Raw genomic sequence first — 22,254 nt, 5'->3', positions numbered from 1 at the left:
AAGAAAATATAGACGTATGCACATATAAGGGGGAAATGAAAGTTTCTAAAAGTTTTTTTTATCCTAAATTATATAGCGTGCAAGGAATAATTTGATAACGGATTTTATAAATATATTAATTTAATATATAAATATAGAAATATCTAAATGATTAATTTTAACAATTTGTTTAGATTTGTTTAGAATATATCTAATTTTGAATGCTGGCCTCAAGAGATGAATCGAATTGCGGAATTCCTTCTTGCTCCTCCCTTCGTCTTTGGTACTATCTGCCAAGATCAGACACCTCGCATCTAGTGGGCTCCGATCCTTGTTCTTTGTGATTGACCCGTAATCTTGTATCTAGTGTATAATGTACAATCGCACCGATGTGCTAATCATGTTACTGTCTGGCTGCGTGTGATATAAACGATAGATCTCGCGATCGATGTCCATCGTGGGATTGTGTAAAAGAGATGAAGCATAGTCGATATCGAGAGTAGCGAATAGATACAGTAGTACAGCGTTAGAAGAATGCGCTGTGTTTCTTAAATGCATAGTTGCATAGAATACGATGTAATGAAGTACAAAAGGTAGCGGACCAACAAGTTTTTGTGGCCCGAATAGAGCGATTTGGTGTTTGTGATTAACCAATTTGTGAACGCACCCGCATTATTAGAGGTATGAGGAATGTGCTTGATTGTGTTTAACAGCAAATTCATTTTCCTCCCCAGAAAAATGGTTGTTCATAATACTATTTATAGTAGCAATGATTGTTTTAATGCGACTTTGTTTTCTGCATCTCGCGAGTGTAAAAAAATTTATTTAAATATTTATGTAAATTCGGTGTAAAAAAATTAATTTAAATATTTTTTTTCTTTTAATTCTATAAAAAGAGCAACAGAGTCTAACAATATCTCTTTATCAAATTGCATTGTATTTTCTTTTTATTTATAAATATTAAAGAGTATTTTACCCGTTTTTGGATATTTCTAATTAAAAGAAAACGATTGTATTGATTTTGTTACAGATATTTGATATTGTATACAGATTCTGGTCAAACCGTAAATTCGTTTGTCTTTAAAATTAAGTATTAATCAAATTTGCAATATTATTATAATAATAGATTGCAATATAATAAGTATTAATCAAATTTATTCGTTAAATTACCAACGAGAGGTATCGGCACATTTATTATTATACATGAATAAGATTGCGGGCGAATATCGAAAAGATTAAATAAAATGCTTATTTTTTTCCTTTTTGGACGCGATTTATCGGTTAAAAATGCATCATTTATAATGCGACAATACAAGAGTCAGCATGAGCGAACATAGCAACCTCATACTTGTTTCTCGCATACGCTTTTTCCTATCGCTTTTCTTTTCGCGAGCTTTTCCGATCCATTGCACTCGCGTACAGAGTCTCGCGTATAGGTTCTTCTCTTATGTCGCTCTTTTTCGCCGAAAATATTTTTCTCATTCTCTTTCTCTTTTTGTTTTTTTTTTATTTTTTATTTTTCCTATTTCTCTCATATGTACGTATATCTTTGGCAACTTCTCTGACAATTTTCTCACAAGGCACGCCGCACAACATGATTTCGCAAAAAATTTTCGTTCTTTTTTCTCTCTCTTTGATTTTTTCGATTGTTCGAGACGAAGCGCGTATACGTGTACCTTACACGTAGCCCTTTCTGCTTTTCTGTCCACAGAAAATGATCCTCATCATAATCTGCGTCCTAATAGCGGCGGTCATACTAGTCGCTATAATAGTAGGGCTCGTTCCGTCAACTTAAACGGCCAAGAGGGGTGGTTTTTGTGGGAGAAGTAGGGAAGGAAAGGTGTTTAAAAATTTCGAAGGAGAAGCCAGAGAAAGAAAGGGGAAAAGTGCAACGCGGCAGCAAATATGTCATAACGATAATAATAATAATAGTAATAATATTAATAACAGCATAAAGACATAATAATATAATGATGATAATATATAACAATAATGAAATGCAGAAACTTAGTCGCAATCAGCTCGGAAAAAACGTATGAGATTGAATGTGCAGTGTGATGACATGAAGATGTGGAATTAATTACTGGTGGCGGTCGCCTGTGTGAAAGCTCTGAACGTAAAAGTCGCACGTGTACTAAAATTGAGAAAAACATAAAAAGGAGAAATGATGCACAAATTTAATAAAACGGGGTATCCCGGGTGCTGATCCTAATAACATAACACACGCATACACATACACGCGTCTCTCCGTAAATCTTACGCCGATAATCCTCCGACTAATCTCCGTAACGAAACTATCGCATTTATCGCATCCGCTCGTTCCATTAACAGTAAGTACACTTCATTACACCACTCGACGTTTTCTCCGGCTACTTTACGGGTGTCTTGAAATATCTTGTCGATCGCACGATCTCGATTCCCTCGATAATCGTGCTTTCGCTTCTCTTGTCAGATTTACTTGTTATCGATAATCCGTGCTTGTGATTAATCTCAGAAAACTAAGTAAGACGCGAGAACACCCCGGTTTCTGGAGGAAATTCGAGGTCGGCTATATATCGTCGGAAATCATTTGTCATTTTATATTGACTGACACGCATTTATTATTTATTTCACGAAGTATTAAAATTTTTTGTTCCGAACTCTTTGAGATGTATAAAATCACGGTTGTAATTTATTTAGCAGCAATTTAAAATCTTTTTCTCTTTCGTATGTATTTATATATGTGATATATTATATAATTATATAATCTGTCAGATTCATTTGATTTTATCTATAGATTCTATGAATAATTTGAAGTAAATCTTTGCTCAACGAAATTGTTAATATATCTAATCCTTTATTTAATTTGAAAAGGATTGTTTTAATTCAAGCGTAATAGTAATATTTGTAGACATACTTTCTTTAATTACATGCTCGAAGTATCGGAACTATCATTCTCCATCTAGTTTATTCGGAACTGTCGCAATTTTAATTTAATCGCAGAGCTGCTGTTCCGTTTGTTCTTTTGCTTTCTTTTTCTCAAACGATCACGGAATTATTTTATTTTGCAGAAATTGTTCCTGATAGTGATCTGCGTGACGATAGCGGTCATCATTCTGATTATCATTCTGGCCGCTAGTTTAAGTTAATTTAAGTGCGCACGCGACAATGCCGAAAAAAAGAATTAACGTATTGGCAGATACTTTATACTTAAGTATAAACGGGGAAAAAAGGGAAAATATAGAACAAAAATATTTTTGACAGATACACACATATCCGTCATCCTCGTCCCTTCGTTTAAAGGGAATGAGTCAGGATCGTAACGGAGATAGTATCGATCTTATCGATATTGATCTTCGTTTCGACGAGAAGATAATGCGATACATTTCGAGGATTCTCGCGATACATCTCTCGTTATACGTTTATTTATTATCGATTTTTAAATAAAATTCGTGCATTTGTATGTTTATTTATTGTCACTTGTAACACGCACATCGCCAATTACGATCTTACACATGCACTATCGCTAATAATTGTAAGCAGATTATTGATCACATATACCGAGTATGACGGATAATTAGAATCCATCCTGCGGATGTAGTAACTTCCCGGAAAACGTTTCATAAGCGTCGTGACATTGATACAAGTCAGGAACGGTGAGGACATACCGAGCTGAATCTCGACTACACAAAGCCAAGAAACAATCGCTTTGTTAACGGAGATTCGTATAACGGAATTCCCTTCATCGCGCTTCGATATATCGGAAAGTGCACGATATAATACATCGTTATGTTAATTTTTTTCTAAAAAAAAAAAAAAAAAAAAAAAAAAAAAATACTTTTTTTTTTTTTTTTGCCGAAGAAACCGAGAAACGAAGATGCGAGAGTCTTGCAAAGCGATAGCTTTTAACATTCTCGAAATATGCTCGCGAGAGAAAGGCATATTAGGCATTGTTTTTTAAAAGTATTATAGCGCACCATAAATTCGCATTAAATCTTAGAAACACGGAGTAAAAAAAAAACATCGAGAGAGATAAGAAGAGATTGTCGAGGGGATCGGTGTTTTGTTTTCAGGGTGATTTGATCGATAATACTATCGTCGATAAACTTTCCTTTGTATCCAGAGCGCACCTCCATCGCACTGCCTTTTCTTATTTTTCTCCGTATTATTTTTGCCATTTCATCTTTCCTAGATAAAGTTCCGACACGAGTGAATAATATAGACAACGGCAGCGCGATCGAGAATCATGCGCGACATACGAGATCAGAGACGCGCGCCTTTTCTCGAAAGCCCGCCTTCGGCGTTCAAAGTTCGCCGCCGATTTAACGGAAAGATTCTCAGTTACTCGAGCGAGTGCGGCGATAACAAATTATTTCAATTTCCTTTTTATAATTACCAGCGAATATTGAGAATCGAGATTCGATTTTTATTTAATTAACTTTATCTAAAATTATATCTTTCAATTTTTCTCTAGCAATAAGAGAAAAAATTATAACGACAATTGTGTGAATTTTCAGAAGGATTGCTATCTATAGATATAGTTATATTGTAATATTATCATATATAAAAAAAAAAATCTCGGTTAAAAAGATTAATATATATCAATATATGTATGTCATTTGTTAAATTCTTTTCTAAATTAAATTTATGCTGAGATCACTCGACATTTGGCTAAAGGAGTACACTTTAAAATTTGCGTACGTCTCGGATCATCATCGACTTATCGCATTATTAGTCTTTGTTTTTTTATAAAAATCGATTGTATCGCTGTTTGTTGTCGCCGCCTTGATTCCATTTCACGGAATCGGCTGAATCGGCGACGTAACAGAGAGCTCACTTCCGGATTTGTCGTCCCAGAATTGATCGATTGTTTCTGAGCGAAATGCGACGGAGACGATATCGCCATCACCTCTCGTGCCGAGTGCTCGTATTCCTTTAGATAGGCTGACAAGCGAAAGAGGAAGAGAGAGAGAGAGAGAGAGTTCCGCTCTCTCTATCGAAACGCTAATCCGCGCGACGATGACGACGACGACGACGACGACGACGACGATGTATCTCACGTGGTACACACGCTCCGATGAACAAATATCGATCGCCCGAACTCGAGTAATCACCGTCGTCGCAATGCAGGCCGCACAAAACAAATGCAGCGCGCGCATTGTACATATAAATAATTGCAATTTGTATAGAGCAGATAATAATGGTAATAATAATAATAATAATTATAAGGAAAAGGTAATGAAAAAGAAAGAGGAAGAGTAACAATGTTAATCATTAATGCCGATAGCGTAGTAGGTATTTTCTTCTCTCTTTGGATGTATTCAGCGTAGAAAAAAAAAAGGAATAAAATTCTCATTGTTAGATAAGAGACGACGACATCGTTCGCGACACGCCGCTTCTTTTCTTTGCCGTCTTTAGTGTACTTGCCGCCTCGCAAAAAAAAAAAAAAAAAAAAAAAAATTGTCTATAAATAATAGAAAATGCGCGAGTGAAACGAAGTGTAAGAATAATTAGCGCTGATTGTTCGAATTCGCGAGCTCAGTTTGCATAGATAATGATAATGGAGTCGCGAAGATAATAGAGAGAGAGAGAGAGAGAGAGAGAGAGAGAGAGAGAGAGAGAGAGAGGAGATATGGTGAAATATTGAAAATATTGAAATTTTCGCGGCGTATTTTGTACAAGAGGAGAACAAGAACGACAGGCGAACATTCGATCGTTCGCAAGGCTCGATTCAGGATAAATTCACCGAATGTAGATTGGTTTAACGGAACACTGCGCTTCCTGCGGAGAAAGAGAGAGGATAGAAATATGAATCTAATTGAGAATGCACCACTGAAATTGTATTGGGAGGAAGAGGCAGCTTCAAGGGAAGCGGACGCTAATGACGAGAGTTAACAAAGGTCTGTATCTCCGTTTTTTTTCCGACTGATGCCAATCTCTTTGATCATTTTCGACACCCATCTTTTATTTCCTTTCATTACAAATATAAGGAAAGACGCAGGAGATCTTAATTATTGATATGTCATGAAACGTTTCTATTTTTTTCTGAACACGGATTGCGCTAACATCAAGTATTTTAATATTAATTGATTTTATTTCTTTCCATGCTTCTCTATCATCTCTGAATTTTTAGAAAGAAAAATTGAAGCATTTTTTTCTTAACAAAGATTCGATTGCGCGTTGTTTGTTTTTTTCACAATAAATTAAAATCTTTTCAAAATCCGTTTGTATGTTGTTTAATGAATAAAAAATAATATTCTTTAAAATTTTTAAATATATATATTTAATTTGTAAAAATCTCTGGATCAAAGAAAAAGTTACTATAATATTTAAAGAATCTGTAGATGTGTGATAAAAGACATTATTCTGTATACCAAAGATAAGATTATGAAAGTAACGCGAATACGTACAAATTATAATAATTTGTTTAATCATAATTACATTATGATCGCGATTGTTGATACACAATTCAACTTTAACATTAAAAGTTGATGGTGAGAGACATTCTCTCGCTATTCAGATGCAATTTCTGTCGAATAAATCACACACTCGTAATTTTTTACAGGCCATCGCAACGTGCGTCGTTCACGCCAGTCACGAGCAAGATGCAATTTCTTTCAGGTGTTCTCTCTCTCTACAATAGATCGTCAAGTGAACAATTGTAATGTGTAGCATAGTAATAATAATAATGGACAGAGGTATCGAGTACACGAGCGAGGTATTGAGTTTAAAAAAGAGATAGCGAGAAAGAACGAGAGTGAGAGAGAGAGAGAGAGAGAGAATGGTATACATAAATAGATTTAAGGGAAAGCGTCGAGAGAGAAAGCCTTGTAATCGATTATATTAAACTTTTATCAATTTGTTAACGCCGAGTGCAGAAGAAGATCATGATCATGATTTGTCTCGCCGTATTGGGCGTTGTCGTCGCTACCACCATCGGCGGATACTTTGGACTGTGAACGCCAAAACCAGGTAGGTGCCAACGCATAACATTGTGTGACATTTGACATTTTATCATATCAGAAATGTCCAGACGATAATAAGAGAATACATTGTTCTTTATTGACGTCGCGGTTCAACAACGTAGCTATGATTATAATTTTATTGCCACGTGCCGAAATAATGTTACACCTATATGTTTGTGTATGAGAGATTAAGAGGCTGCATATTAGATTGTAGAATTAGATATATTTTGTAGCTAGATTTTGAGTTCAATGCTGGAAAACGTGAAGGTAAATGTAGACGAGATTTCACACAATTCGCTTAATACGATACCATTATGAACGAAAATATTCTCTCGATAGGGGCTCTTGATATATCATGTTTATTATTGGATCTTGAAGCATTCCGTCGAAAATATGTCGAATGGATCATTTATCGAATGGAAATTTCTTCGAAAATAACTGATCGTTTTACTGATTTGATGTTGATAGTAACACGAACTTTAATAGTATTAATGCTAATTAATGCTATAATTCAGTAATAACTAATGCTAAAGTAATGATAAAATAAAAGAAATTAAAGAAGATATTGATACGAAAAATATTCTATTAATTAAAAGTTACAATTATTAAAAAAATGAATAATTGATTAAAAAGGAGAGAGTTTTAATTGTATGTTTTATAATTATATTTTTAAAACTAATAGATTTTTTGCTATTACTTTTTTCTTTTTAATATCTTTTGGAACAAAAATTAAAGCATCTTATTCATTAATCTTAGATTAGTAATACACGAATAAGTCTCATATTTAAATTTAAATGGTGTTTCTTTTTTTAATTTTATTCTTTCTTTATTAATTATTTTGTGGAATAAATATATACAAAACAATAACATATTTTTTTATATAATTTGAATTATTGCGATATATTTCAAGTATTGCGAAAATTTTCATGCAATGACAAAGATCCGTTCATGGCTTGCCGCTGTATCCACTCGGATGATTTTTTTGTTCAGAGAAGTCCAAAGACATCAGCAGCATCGTGTACCTAATTCCGAACCGTCGGCAGTGTCAGCATCCATTCATATCGCTCCGATACGTGAAGCTGATCGCCATTCGGACGAAAGGAGATCGTCATTGTCAAAGGTGCCATCATCGGCGCGCTTCTATCGTAACACTCATCATTGCTAGAGCCTTCAGTCTGTCACGCACGCTCCCCAATTCGACGCAAAGGAAACCAAAGAAAGGAAGGATAATCGCCATCATCGTCTCCATTGTCGTCGTCGTCGTCGTCGTCATCGTCGCTATATTTGCGTCATCCTCGTCTCGAAAGTTTCCTCCAATAATGCGTTAGTTGCGTTTGGTTGAAAAGAGAAGAGAGAGAGAGAGAAAGAGATAAACCGAAGGAACAGGTTTTCCTTGTTTTTTTGTTAATTCGATCGACAATTTTTCTAATAGATCCGCCTTTAGCAGTCAATCCCAATCCTCTCCTGCCCGCTATGTCATAACGAAGCTTAAGCTCTCTTTGTGTTAGCGTCCTCATCGGTCTTTTTTTCTCTCCCCGCTGATTCTTTTCTCACACGACAAAAACGAGATAACAGGAGGCCTCGCGAATGGAACGGGCTCTGAGAAAATTGAGAGATACCTCTGTCTCTCTAAAAGGGGAATCGTCGATCGGAGATATGCATGCATCGTCAATCAAGCGACACTTTCGATCGACACTTCCCTTCCCCATTCCCATTCCGCGGAAATCCCCGCCGATTGTCACGAGGATATCATCGTGAAATGCCGTTATCGCCGGAAACACGGCGGTACGTCATCCGCGGTATCCGCCTCGTTGCAACCCGAGTTCGACACCCAATGGTGTTTTTTTGTGTAACGCGAAGGCGACAAATGGCACGTGTTGCCCACTTTCCCCTTACCGAAAGTACCGCGCACAAAAGAATGTCGCAGGAAATAACACTTTCCTTTACTGTGATTTGCACACTGAAAATTTTTGAACGAGTGCCACTTTGATGTCACATTCTGAAAGTGCGTTTCGCTCGCCGATCCCGATCTCTTATATCTGCTTATATACACGAGAGATAAACCGCTGACCAAAACATTCGTACACACGATATCCACGATATTAGATGGTAATTTCCGCACGCTAATAAATCACGAGATTACGTTATACTAAATAGATATAGTACTAATTTATATATTAATATTTAGGATAATTTCTAGTAATTTCTAAGGTATTGTTCCAAGCTTTAAATAAATTTTTGTAAATCCATTTCCTCGGATAGAAAAAGTTTAGCGCGGATAAACCGTTTTTACACTAAAAAGAAAAAAACAGCGGATATTACTCAAGCACGAGAACTAGCACATCCGCTAATTTCTATTAAATGTCTGGACCAGCGGTTTAACCCTCAGCTTAAACATATCACGCTTACTTTGAGCAACGTTTTCGACATCTCTACACTACACCTCTCTGTATCTGGACGATCGTGAGAAATCGGCTAGGTGATGTTTCTCCACCACAGAAAACAGCGTATCGCGAAGTGTCAAATTTGTCGCTTGAGAAGCGCCGTAGCTTAGGGTAGATTGCACTAGTATTGGTTAACCACGATCCGTGAAATTCTTTTTTCACGCACGTAAAAGACAGCAATGCATTTAATAATGTAAAGTTAGAGGCCTTAGAGAGTCTATATAATGTAATTAATTAAACATTCCTCCCCTTCTTACACTTCTCTTATTACTCGCCAATCAGATATTAGTTAACCAATATTGCTGGTGCAACCAGCCCTCGATTTATTTACGATGATAAAGGTATCGACGTGTGAGCAATGTGATTTTTATAACGGGTACTTTAATAGAGATAAAAAAAAGATACGTTACATACACTCTCGTTTGTAATAATAACGGCTCATTCGAGAAGGCATTTCGACCAATAGGTGTTCAGTGAAAGAAACAATCAATTCTTCCAGTATTTCTATTTAGCTGTAATTAGCGGAATATCAATCGCGGTATAGTGAGGTGTAGATAAAACGATTGTATCTTTCTATGAGCATGGCGCGAGACGATCTTTTTTCTTTCAGAATGTGACCGAAAAAAGCGATGACAATTGTCCAAGTGCGCGTCACAAATATTAAGAGTAGATTTAATTGCGCGTACAATATACGCGAGATATACATAAATAGATTCGGTCTCGCTTCTAGTCGACTTATTAATTTTTTTCACCGAATCGATATATTTACGATCTTCGTGTTGCACAATACGCCATTAGCTATTGGGTGCGACGATCCGTAATAGATCTTCAATTGCAATCCGCGCGCCTTGAATGACAACTGTTTCGCGTCTTCTGTAATCTCGACGAACCCTCGGCAAAAGTAATATCATATGTCCATTGTTTCCTCGAACTCTCGACAAGTATAACTCTTCTATTTCGCAAGTTTCAGAAATTTGCGCGATCGTACAAATAATTGATTTAATTTTAAAAAATTGTATTTGCTACCGATAGAAATTATTTGTAATTTTTCGTCGCTTTTACATCCTTTCTCTTTTCCAGTTTAACATGTGGATCTTAAAATCGCGCATTCCTAAATGCCCCGTGCAGATCATTTTTTGTTGCTTTGCGAGATCAACGTTGTGCATAAAATGTAATATTGCGAGATATATAGTATAATTTAGAATATTTCTTTTGCAATTTTCTGAAAATTTGCCTCAGATTATACAAGGGTTCTCGAAATCGAATATGCGAAAAATGTATCATCGTCGAAACGATTAACCCCAAGATGGACAAAGCAAGAGAAGGTATGATAAATGGAGAAGATAACAAATAGTGAAAGAAAGTGCGACTGCACGTACACTTGTGTGTATGTTTGTGTGAGTGTGTGTGAGATAGAGAGAGAGAAATAAAGGAGCCATTAAGCTGCAGCAATAATATAATATATAGGTGTGTTATGGAAAAATAATTAAAAGATATAATCTCATTGGGGCGGAATGAGTAAGAATGAATTCAATGCGATGAACGATATTGTATGTACACGGACATGTATACATATATACATATTAAAAAATATATATATGAATATAGCTAGATAGATAGATAGAGTGAAAAGGGGAGAAGTGTCATGTGATCGAGGAGAGGGAAAAACAATATTAATAACAACAATTATATCGGCAGCCTATTATATGTATTGCTCCTCGACAGATTAATGTATCGGGCGGAGTGTTGGCGACGTTAATGTTAATGTTTTGTTGAGTATATTACAATTATTACGAACGTTGAGGTGCATACATTCTAGAAAAGATTATGGGTTGATGTTTAAAGCGAAGAGGATGAAGAAGTAGAAAATGAGGAGAGAATGAGATATAACGGTGAACGTTATGATTTATGCAACGCACGTTTTAAATCGTGCGTTGCTGTAATAATTAACATTAAATAATAATTAAGAAGATATTAAGATCACACCTTGCATTGTACAGAAAGCATAATAATTGTTAGTTTAGGTAGAGAGCAAGCATTACAATCTACTATCTAATTATAATCCACAATATGACTAAGATGGTTAAGATTTAATCGCGTAATCCCTCTGTCACGAGTTACGACGGTCATCGATGTATATAAATATATAGATACACTCTTCTCTCTGATATTTATTATCTGGTTAATCAATGGATTTCGTTGAAGAGAGGATGTCTTCGCGCTCGTTTATGTCGTTGAGAAGTTCCACGTTATTCGCAAGAAAAGAAGGAAAGATTCTCTTTCATTCGAGTTGGGGAAAATGTAGAATATATGTATGAGAATCGCGCGAACGCGAAAGCGTGTCCTTCTCGTTTCAAGCTACGATTTTATCTCTTTCGCGTTATACTTTCCTTGCATTTTATCGAGTCGCCTAACTTAACCACGTGAAATCTCATATGAGAGAGATGCAAACATTTTCCTTCTTATCCTTTTCTATTTTTTAATCTGTATAAATTTTTAGCGCCTTCCTATCTCTCTTGCGTGTGATCGCTTTATTTTACAAATCATATATCATTTTTTCGTAACAGATCGTCGTGACGAGAAGTCTGCTTTTTCGGAATTACCTGATATAAATCCCGTTAAATCCGCAACGTGGACGCATCACCTCCGACGCGCAGTCTCGTATCTCGTAACTTTAGCTTTATAGCGAACTCTTCGTGGTAGGAATTGAATAAACCTACACCTATCGTCGTCAATTTCTTATTACTAGATGAAAGGAGGGAGAGAGATTCTATACGAGTAACATTGTAGTCTTATCGGTGCACAACAGCCGACTGTACGTTTAAACGAATCTGGCCTAAAGATGTAAAGGAACGTTGTTCACGTCTCCACGTTATTATTGATCGATCGATCAATGTCATCCTGACGTCCACTTTTGTCATCCGAGATCATTCGATTTTTTCAGATCAAAGTCGGACGTCCCGATGTCCATCCCAGTCCATCTCGTTTAGTCTTTTCGACTTCAATCGCTTTTGATCTCGCACGTTTTGGTATTTAGAATCCTTTCTTTGCGCGCTCGCGATTTCGTCGTCGCGTCACATCGTCAGTTGAGACGCAAGAAAGCATAAACAAAGCAGACGAACCCCGCAGCATTGGCAGAATTCTGTCCTTCATATTCTAGGATCGTGATATTGGTGACATCGTCGGGTTTTAATGTCGCGAATGTGCGAAATGTTTCGCGTTTCGCGTACATTCTTCTCGCGAGCATCATAATTAGGTAGCTAATCGCGGAAGCTGACTCGTCTTCCTTAAGAATCTCTATGTCCCGAGAGCGTAAGCTACTCGCTCGTGTCGACACACGAACTATAAGAAACATAACGAACATATTAAGCCCGGTCACACAATTTCCGTGTTCCCGATTATATTTATTCGTCGCGATTAGCTAGAGTTACATATACGCGGGAGTTCGGATAGAAAGAAAGTGGAAAGGAAGAAACTGGAAGGGCATCGTTTAAATAAGCTATTTTATTGCATTTGTACGTAGAATAGGATAGAAAAAGATTGCGGATCGATCCAAGAATCTTCGAACACACGATCCATTTGCGGATGTGTGTAAACATACGCGCGGAAGAGAAAGAGAAAGAAGAAAGATATTGACAATGTGATCAAGAGGGATCGATCTGAACGTACGTGAACACGTGGATTGATGTCACGTCGGTGCAATTATTAAATACGAAAGAGGCTACTTTAATAACCTTATGAGTGTCAATTCCAATTTCAAGTGTAAATCGTAATTTTGCGAGAGAGTTTTAAGAGAAAAGAACAAAAATAAATGAAAAACAAAGAGTTGATACGGCGTCAAACGACGAAAGGGGGAGAAGAATCTTAAACGGTTTTAACATTAAAAATAAGAGTCGCGCGCGCGAAATTCCGACGCGCGGCAAAGTGAGATTATTGATAAACTTAATTTATTGAAACTGAAAAAAAAATATTATGAACGAAAGAGAGAGAGAGAGAGAGAGAGAGAGAGAGAATATGTGTGTGCGAAAGAGAGACAGAGAGAGGGAGAGAGAGAGAGAGAGAGCGAAAGTGAACGAGAAGTATATATATATATATATATATGTTTAAAAAAAAAAACAGAAATTAAAAATCATAGCATGTGCAAGAGCGTAAGAGAGAGAGAGAGAGAGAGAGAGAGAGAGAGAAATAATGAATACTTTTTATCATAGATATTTCATATAGACGAGAAACCATAAAAATAATAAAAAAAAGCATACTGTATTAACAAGAATACTTACTGAAGGCAACTCTAAGTCAACGGTGTTTTCTCTGCCTATAACGTATAACTAGCGTCTTGCGTCCGCTTTTGTGACCGAGCGTATAATTTCTTTCTCCGTGTAGAAGAAACTCTAAAATGCTGAATGAAAAGCCGAGAGAAGGAGCATAACAAAGCAGACGCGTCGATAAAATCAGGCATCCTTGCGTTCTTGTCTCTAATTAACGATTAACTACTATTACTACTATTACTATTATCATCTATTATATTATCATCATTATCATTAACACTGTACAAAAATGGCAATAATTTTAAGAAATTTCTCCCCTGAAACACCTTCTTTCTCGTACAATTATACGTTCGCTCGAGGACGAGCGAGATGGAACGACTCCGTCTCGTCTGCTCCGAATGAACCTGCCCTTCCGGCCCTATATAGCCAGGATAAATCCTACGAGTTGGAGAGAGCAAGCCCAACGACATCCGGACAACAGAAAATGTCCCAAAAATGTTTAGAAGACTTGTTGATGCGCGAATGATTTGTCTTATATTCAGTTTTTTTCTTACGTGATTATATATTAATTTTTTAGTAAACAAAAAAAGGATCGGAATCTAAAAAAATTAGAAACAATAAAAATAAAATTAAACTATATATTATATGAGAAATGTTTTTTTTTTCCAAGTTTGAAGAGTTTTCTTGTAACGCAAGGATTTAAGTACTCAGGATTAAAAAATATTTTAATCAATTAAAATTGTTTTTATATAAATCTCATCAAATTTAAAGTTTCACCAATTTAATTTTAATCGGAGTTTAAGTAATTACCTGTGTCCATTTTTAGCACTATAATTAGAGAGGAAAAAATGCAATAATCGATTAGATCAGATATAAAATCAGCTGGTGTTGGTAAAATCGATATTTCTTGGACTTTTGGGTTGTTCGGATGAAGCGGCGATAAATTCAGTAGTGATAATGTGATCAAGTGAATGTGCGCCCTTTCGTCGTGTAATCAAGCACAATGGAAAAATCCCTTTGAGTGTAGGCCTCTAACCGTGCATTCGGTGGAGAATTCCAACTGCTTTTGGAAACATCTACAGTTGTAAATCTCTCATATGCTTATTGCTTCCGAAATACGGTTTTTGCGACGCATGGAACCAGTATCGTTCTTATTATTTTAAACCGTGTGTACGGCAATTTCACAGACGGCTAGTAAAAGAAAATTTATTGCAAAAATATCTCCGATGTGCCGAATACAGTTGGAAATCGCCGGATCGCGCGTGTCACGAAGAATAAAGAGTAAGAGAAAAATAAAAGAAAAGCATTTGTTTCGACCGGACACGAAGCGGCGACTCGTATCCAAAAGAGCAATTTCTGACCTCAAAGACACGACACCTCAAAAGATATATTTCAATAATATCAAAGAGAATTTATGCTGTACGAAGAAATGAAATGTGAAGGACCATTTGAAAAATAAGACTGTAAAAATTGACACGTTCCAAAAGAATTAATACATCTGAAGTATTTAAAAAAATGGACGCTTAAAAGATTATGGAAAAGTGAATGATCTGAAAAATTAAACCATCTAAAATATATAAAGAAAAAATTACGATGCCTTATTCTGAAAATAATTCTCTGATATAATCGATTCTCGCGGAAAAATTCTTAATCAATATTTAATTTTTAATTTCGTGCCTTCTCCGCTCTTTTCGACGCGAATCGTCAGCTTCCGCTCGAGCCGCACTTGAAAAACATCGACGATGTAAGAATAATAACTCTCGACATTCACATATATATTCGCAAAAGCGATAAAAAAACAAGAAGGAGAAACCAAGCGTTCACTGTACAATTATATTCTTTTACGTTATAACAATTGAGTAGTCGGGTAGCATATTTTGCATTATCGATAACAACAGTAGCGTGTCACACTTGTCTTAATCCCTAATTTTATATATCATTGGAGATAAATAATCCGCAAGAATAAAGATTATAATCAGCACTGCAGTGAAGTACTATACATCTGTAGATAAGCAGTCCGCAAGGAAAATTCGAAAAACCGACACGATGTTCAATGTATTTAATGATCTTCTCGAAGGATGAAGAATATATGAATATATGGGGAATAAAAGAAAAAAGGAGCGGTTATAAGTTTCTTGAATCCTTTCGTCCAATCTCCTCTACAAATACAAGGTACATAAAGGTGAAAGAAACGCAATTGTAAAAAATGGAACACTAGGATTTATCTGTATTTATATATGTGAGTTTATTGTTATTATTCGATATATTTCTTATAAGATATAATCATATACTATGTATATATTATGTAGGAAAGTTCACTTGCTCTAAATAATCAAAATATTGCAAATAAATAGTTTTCACACATCTAACTAAATATCATATATAATGGAAAACAGGCGATAACTACTTGAGTATTCAATAAAATAATATGTACAAAATATAAACAGAAATTACATATTAATCGCGAGTTTGGAAATGCAAGAGATATCATGTCACATATATAATACATTTGCTTATTGTATATCAGGACAAAGCACGGAATCCATTGTATCCGAAACTATGTTCGATTGACTGAGCAATCCGTCCTCGAATTGACCATCTTCCGCGATCCGCCATTCTGGAGCATGAAGAGCCTTTTTCCGTATAAAATGATTTACCAGTTTAGGATCTACATAAGACATAGTCAATCTGCAGCCCCAGGATAGAAGCGCTAAAGGCTGCAAAGATAGAATAATAATTAGGTAGAAATTATTTAATTACGGATGTCTCGACGAGAAAAATTAGAAAAAGACATTAAAACAGTTCTATACTTACATGTTCCTCATTCAGATAACTGTATGGTGTGATAACATGTCGCCATAGACATTTATTAACCAAATTTTTCAAACGTTCTACTTCCAGCGGATTTGCGCATGGATGATATAACATAACGATCGCTCCATGCTGTTAATAGGATAAACAAATGTAAATAATAATTTGATACCAAATTCATAAATAATACATTATGACGATATTACCTCAAGATTATGCAACCATCTCTGTTTTGGCAAAAATTTGTATTCTCCATAAACTGGCCACAAAGGTCTATGTGGACCGCTACAAATTGTATATAATTATTGTTAGGAACTACTAATAATAATGATGTTTATAAGTAATCAGAAAATATTATTTACTTACTAAATAGGGATATCGTCATCATATTCGATTTTTTGATTCATACATTTGTGAGCAGCCTGAAAAAATACTTTGATCAAAATTCATATTACTAATAGCAAATTTTATTAAATGCACTAGTGCGCACTGGTGCATATTAAAATCTGTCGTATACAAATTTACACAATATCATAAATAATTAAAATAAGTAAAATAATTAATGAGTTATTGTTATTCAATACGATAGAAATAACTTGTGTTATTAATATTATTTTACTATTTTAATTACTTATATTGTAAATTTGTATACGACAGTCTTTAATGTGCAGTAGTGCGCACTAATGATTTCAACCAAATTCGCCATAAATATAATATCAATAACAGTATAAAATATTTTTACCTTATATGTCTTGGGAATGTTCTCACAATAGATCTTCGGAGGACTCATGCTTGGTGTGATTTTATGACCATAACATGTATATTCGGCTGGGGTATGATCCCAATCAATAGTTAAGTTAGTCTGCAATTTTTATAACTACTAAAATACATATGTTATATAATTCAATTAAAAATATTCAGGCACTGTTTCAGTATGGACAATCTGTATGATTAGGGTGATATTAACCTTCGCATCGTCACATTCTGGTGATACATGGTCCATATATATTTCATGAGGAAATTCTGTGATGGATTCATATTCATATAATCGTTTGTCCTTTGGCAATATTTTAGGCGGTGTTGTATCGTCAGGTCTATCGGGCATCCAACGTCCGGTCCAATTCTCAAGATCATTGTCAATATTTCTACGATTCTCCTTGTTGTACTTGTAACCATAATGCAATAAATGCATTAGCCGTTGCACAATATTCTCATCTTGCTCCTCAAGTATATCATTATGATCTGCAAGACAATTGAGCGACAAAGAAACTAAATAATCCGGTCTATTATTTAAAAAACAAATAAATCAACTAGCAAAATTTTTGAAAAAAATATGTAGGAGCTTAGCATTCTTCAAGCATAAGGATTAAATTATTTCTTAAGACTTGACACATATTATTTTTATTGAAAAAAAAATGTTTTTCAGATAAGGTTTCAAAAATTTATAATCATTTCAATTTCTACCGTTTATTTTATTGGAACAACGTTCATTAAAATATGCACGTTTGACAGGAAAGTTAGAAAAACGCTGTCAGCTGTCATTCCTTGTTTTAGGTTAGAAACGTAAAAAAATACGATTGGAAATATAGATTTATTAAAAGCCTTTTTACAATACCGTTATATCTGTGTGGATACGTGTCTACGAAGCTCGCAGTCACGAAAACACAAATCACGAAACCAAAAATCAATTTAGTCATCGTGCCTCGATTGTCGCAAATGTCACAAAAAAGACAGATGTTTTACTTGTAGCAAATCAGCTGTTTGTCATGCGCGAAGAGAAAACGGAAAATGCCTATATATCTAAAAAGTACTATATCTTTTAAAGACGATAACTCTCTAAAAAAGCATGTATGAAAAAGGTAAATTTACAAATCTATAAGATTATATGGTATATAACGGCATAATATATGCGAGTGATAAGAATATTTATTTTCTAAGAAATTATTTATTTGAATATATTGAAGAAATGAAAAAGAGCGAACGCAATAATCTTGTTCAACATATGGCGTCAGTTCGACATATGAAAAATATGAAAGATAATAAATATTTCAATTATTCAAAGCAGTTTATTCGTACAAAATTCGATTTTTCTCATTAAGAATAATGTATATCAATAGAGTAATAAGAAAATTCGCACTTGAATAAAAAATTGATATCGTACATTCTGTGGCATTTTATATCTATATGTAATCGAGCGATATCCATGAAAATGTATTTAAACAGTCAAGAATCTACGATATTTACAGGCGAAAAATGCCAAATGTGGTGGGCGGTTTCGGACATTGTCGTGGACAATGTAATGCTACGTCTCGTCATTAGCGTAGCGTGTTGTAATTTGATTAATTAACTTGGCGCACCGTTTAATAGTGTTGCATCAACCTTGCTTCCTGACAGTCCGCTCTTTCCGATAGTTGTTTCATTTAACTACGTTTGCCATTTAATCAAATGGCGAAGTCACTTGTCCATCGTACTATCGAGCATTTTGTTTAAGTCTTTTTTCACGATTGTTTATATTTAGGATATGTGTGTTTCGCTATATCTGATTGTTTCAATCTTGTTATTATTGTAAATAATAACAATTCAAATATTACAATTTACAATTTAAATACTTACAATTTGATAATTTATTACAATTTAAATATTTTCTCCTAATATCTTTTTATAGTCTTTAATAAGATTTTAATTGAATGAACAAGTTAGTTTGAACACATAATATATATACTTTGTTGATAGATTATATATTTAAAGCATATTAATTTTTTAATTCTTATCCTGCTAACTTCTTTTAAATATATATATATATAAACTACATTAATTTTACACTGATATATTTATATAGACAGCTACATAATATGACAGCTTTATTTTTTATAAAACATATACATATCACATTTCATACGAAGCTATATGGAAAGTTGTTTTAAAAAGCAATTTCTAAATTTTGTCAGAAATTAAAAATCTTTAATAAATCTGTGTTGCTTCGATATAAATGTGGTATATATATGCATGTGTATTTTATGTTATAATATTTACATAATTGGTATTTGAAAGCTGTGCTAGGACTGTATCGTGGGTGTGCAGATTCGCTTAATATTCAACTTCAGGCGCTGAAATTGAACGGGAAAACACATTCATTAATGCAGTTTAGAATATTACGAGTTGTCCGGTCTCATATAACGCATCGCTACATACATTTATAAATGTCGCGCGCTATTAATCGCTGGGGCGACGTAATAATGTTATTGCGCGTAGCCTCATTTTCGATATCCGAATGCCCGTGAGAGAATAAAATTCACGACAATACCTATGCATGTGCAGTTTAGCTGTAGATGAAATTGTGCAGAACGACCTTGGCGTTCGCAGAGCCGAGATCGCAAAGTTTACGCGACAAACGAATTTTGTTTAGGTGTACAATAAATAAAGACACACGTTATTAGACGATTAAAAAAAGAGAAGTATTTTCCAATAATAATTAGAATAAATAAATAAATCGTTTCTAAATAAGGAAGAGATCAATCTTATTAAATTTTTTTTGAGAAAACTACGTTTATTCTTTTATACATTTAACAATAAAACTAAATTTTCTGAATTTTTTTTTCAATTATTAATAATCTGCAAAAAGATATTGTTATACTGTAATAGAGAGATAATTGAATAACTCCATTATTTCTTTACATCTATAAAAAAAAAGAAAGGTGATGAAAAACATTTTATTGTATTATGTAGTGTAGTGCGAAGAAAAATTTGTTTGATATATATATATATATATCGAAAAATTTATTATTATTATTTTTTTCTTATATTTAAAATTTTGGCAAATTTTTCTGCAAGTTAGAACACAAGTTAGTAATCGATATTGTGTACATAGGAGAGAAATAACATTTTAATCGGTCCTTGTAGGGATATCTAGCCCAAAGGTGATACGAGAGGAAACGCCGAAAGAAGGTGGCGAATAAAGACGAGAAGAAGATATTTGGATGATGGCTCCCGAGGGATAAAGTTACTGAGTCGGAGTTTAACTCGAAGCACTTCCAATGTGCCACGCAGGAGCTATTATACGAACAGCACTTTTCCTTTTCAAGATTTCAACAACGGTGACCATGCGGAGGTTGGCGAACCCGCCGGATAATCACGTCTATCCAAGGTAAATGATGATTTTCGGTAAACGATGTCGTTTGCCGAATATAAGTATGAAGAATAATATCGTTGTGATAGATCGTCACGAGATATTTCGTTGTATATAAAAGAATTATCTTAAACGTAAAAGTAATTCAGAGAGCTTATATCCAAACTAACTCTCTTCAAAGATTTACAATATAGCATAGAATAAGTGATTTAGCAATTTGTATTGCTCAAAGTATAAACCTATATACGAGTCTTGGAGAACTCATGAATTATTTAATTACAATGATAATTAATATAAAATATATGAAAAAATTGCGATGTATAATCGTTTTCCTAAAATCTCTAAGTAGATTATTATTAATTTTTTAATAAAATTTTGCGAGTTTTTATGAACATCCTGCAATAATGAAATGATAGACAAAATATATTTTTTGTTACTTTCGTATTATACGGATAATTACTTAGCTAGCCTTTTGTGTAATACCGGATTAGCCTCTTTTCGATATACAATCTTATCGAGCGTTTATCGAGCAGTTGAAGAGGAGGCTATTACGAGAATAATAGCGTGCAAAATTTTTTTTATGATTATATTTTATCGATTTTTTAAAAGAAAATATCGTATTTTTGTTTGAAAGTATTAACTCAAAGTTTAAAAATTTTTTTTGAAAAAGCGATTAAATATTGAATTTATAATATTGTAGAAAGATTATCTACTTTATATATTAAATCCACCATATGTATTTATCAATTTTAATATTATCGGTTTTATATTCAGCAAAACTTATGTATTTAAAAAATTAGCAAATTTTGACATCTGCCATATTAAAATATTACCCCATTTAAAATTTAATTCAATATTCCAACTTTTTAGCAAGAGAGAGAGAGAGAGAGAGAGAGAGAGATTCTAATATTTAATCACAAATATCTTATAAACCTTAGTTTTTACAACACGATTCTTTCCGAAAATTGAAAATTCCGACAATATAAAATTATGAATAAAATAAAATTTTTCTCAAAACGTTATATATTGTAGTATGGTAAAGTGCGTTAAGAGATAGCTTTTTCTTACAACTTTAATTAGAAATTTCTCAAAATGATTACGCGATATTATATTTTGGAGAACAAAATTATATTCAATCGTAAATAATTACGAGAAATTAAAACTCTCTTTAAAAAGAAGAATTTAATTTTTATTAAACTGTGTATATGTGTTATCAGATCCATTGAGCGATCAATCTACTCGCCATGTCGGTCGCGACGCGCATCACCATCACTTTTATCAGTAGGTAGTAGAGGGAAGCAAAGTACGGCTAAGCTGCCGGCAGTACGCCCACCTGGAAGGTAAATGAAAGATCAGCCCGAGCGCAAACATACACACACACACATACACACACACACACACACACATACACGCACACATACATACAGTGGCTCGAGTGGCTATATCCGCCGCTCGAGGGCCAGAATGTCGCCCAAAGTGATGATATCCACGTACGTGCGTTCGCCCAGAAAAGAGTAAAAAAAAAACAACGGAGATGGTCAATCGTGCGATTCTTGTTTTGAGAAATATCGCATAAAGATTACCGTAGTAAGAAAACCAGAAATAAAAATCGCAGAAAAACTTAACTCCTTCTAAACGATATTGTGTGCCCTTGTTCCGAAAGAAAGGTCCGGGAAAAACAGTTT

General features: G+C 34.3%; 2 protein-coding genes across 8 annotated transcripts in view; one reads left to right on the top strand and one right to left on the bottom strand.

Annotated features, from left to right (window-relative positions):
• The window catches only part of LOC138934767 (syntaxin 1A), a 67,165-nt gene extending 51,547 nt beyond the window's left edge, over nucleotides 1-15,618 (top strand). For 3 of the 7 annotated variants that reach the window (XR_011447180.1, XR_011447181.1, XR_011447179.1), the window contains 2 exons: nucleotides 3,030-5,858; nucleotides 6,524-6,923. Coding sequence is in view for 3 of the 7 variants with exons in the window: in XM_070298832.1 (XP_070154933.1) it covers nucleotides 1,691-1,774 (84 nt within the window). In the remaining 4 variants the exon portion in view is untranslated. The other 4 variants (XR_011447178.1, XM_070298846.1, XM_070298860.1 and 1 more) reach the window with 4 other exon arrangements.
• Nucleotides 15,619-15,918: 300 nt separating this feature from the next.
• On the bottom strand, nucleotides 15,919-18,201 carry LOC138934760 (uncharacterized). The gene is made up of 7 exons (XM_070298819.1): nucleotides 18,059-18,201; nucleotides 17,411-17,685; nucleotides 17,186-17,305; nucleotides 16,810-16,865; nucleotides 16,650-16,728; nucleotides 16,447-16,575; nucleotides 15,919-16,349 (listed from the first exon to the last, which is right to left on the bottom strand). The coding sequence occupies exons 1-7, from the start codon at nucleotides 18,138-18,140 to the stop codon at nucleotides 16,146-16,148; spliced, it is 945 nt and encodes a 314-aa protein (XP_070154920.1). The 5' UTR covers nucleotides 18,141-18,201; the 3' UTR covers nucleotides 15,919-16,145.
• Nucleotides 18,202-22,254: the final 4,053 nt, after the last annotated feature.

Source organism: Polyergus mexicanus, unplaced genomic scaffold (assembly GCF_030449975.1).
Source record: "Polyergus mexicanus isolate NDT 795.1 unplaced genomic scaffold, iyPolMexi1.0 SCAF_1, whole genome shotgun sequence".
Classification (NCBI taxonomy): domain Eukaryota; kingdom Metazoa; phylum Arthropoda; class Insecta; order Hymenoptera; family Formicidae; genus Polyergus; species Polyergus mexicanus.
Note: the sequence above shows the minus strand (reverse complement) of the source record. Positions and strands in the feature narration are given on the sequence as shown.

What these genes read in the sequence shown, in the direction of transcription:
- LOC138934760 (XM_070298819.1), bottom strand. Translation starts at nt 18,140, where the DNA reads ATGACTAAATTGATTTTTGGTTTCGTGATTTGTGTTTTCGTGACTGCG. An exon ending in CAGAATGTGACGATGCGAAG is followed by an intron (nt 17,306 to 17,410) that starts GTTAATATCACC and finishes TAAAAATTGCAG; the next exon opens with ACTAACTTAACTATTGATTG. An exon ending in GATGACGATATCCCTATTTA is followed by an intron (nt 16,729 to 16,809) that starts GTAAGTAAATAA and finishes TACAATTTGTAG; the next exon opens with CGGTCCACATAGACCTTTGT.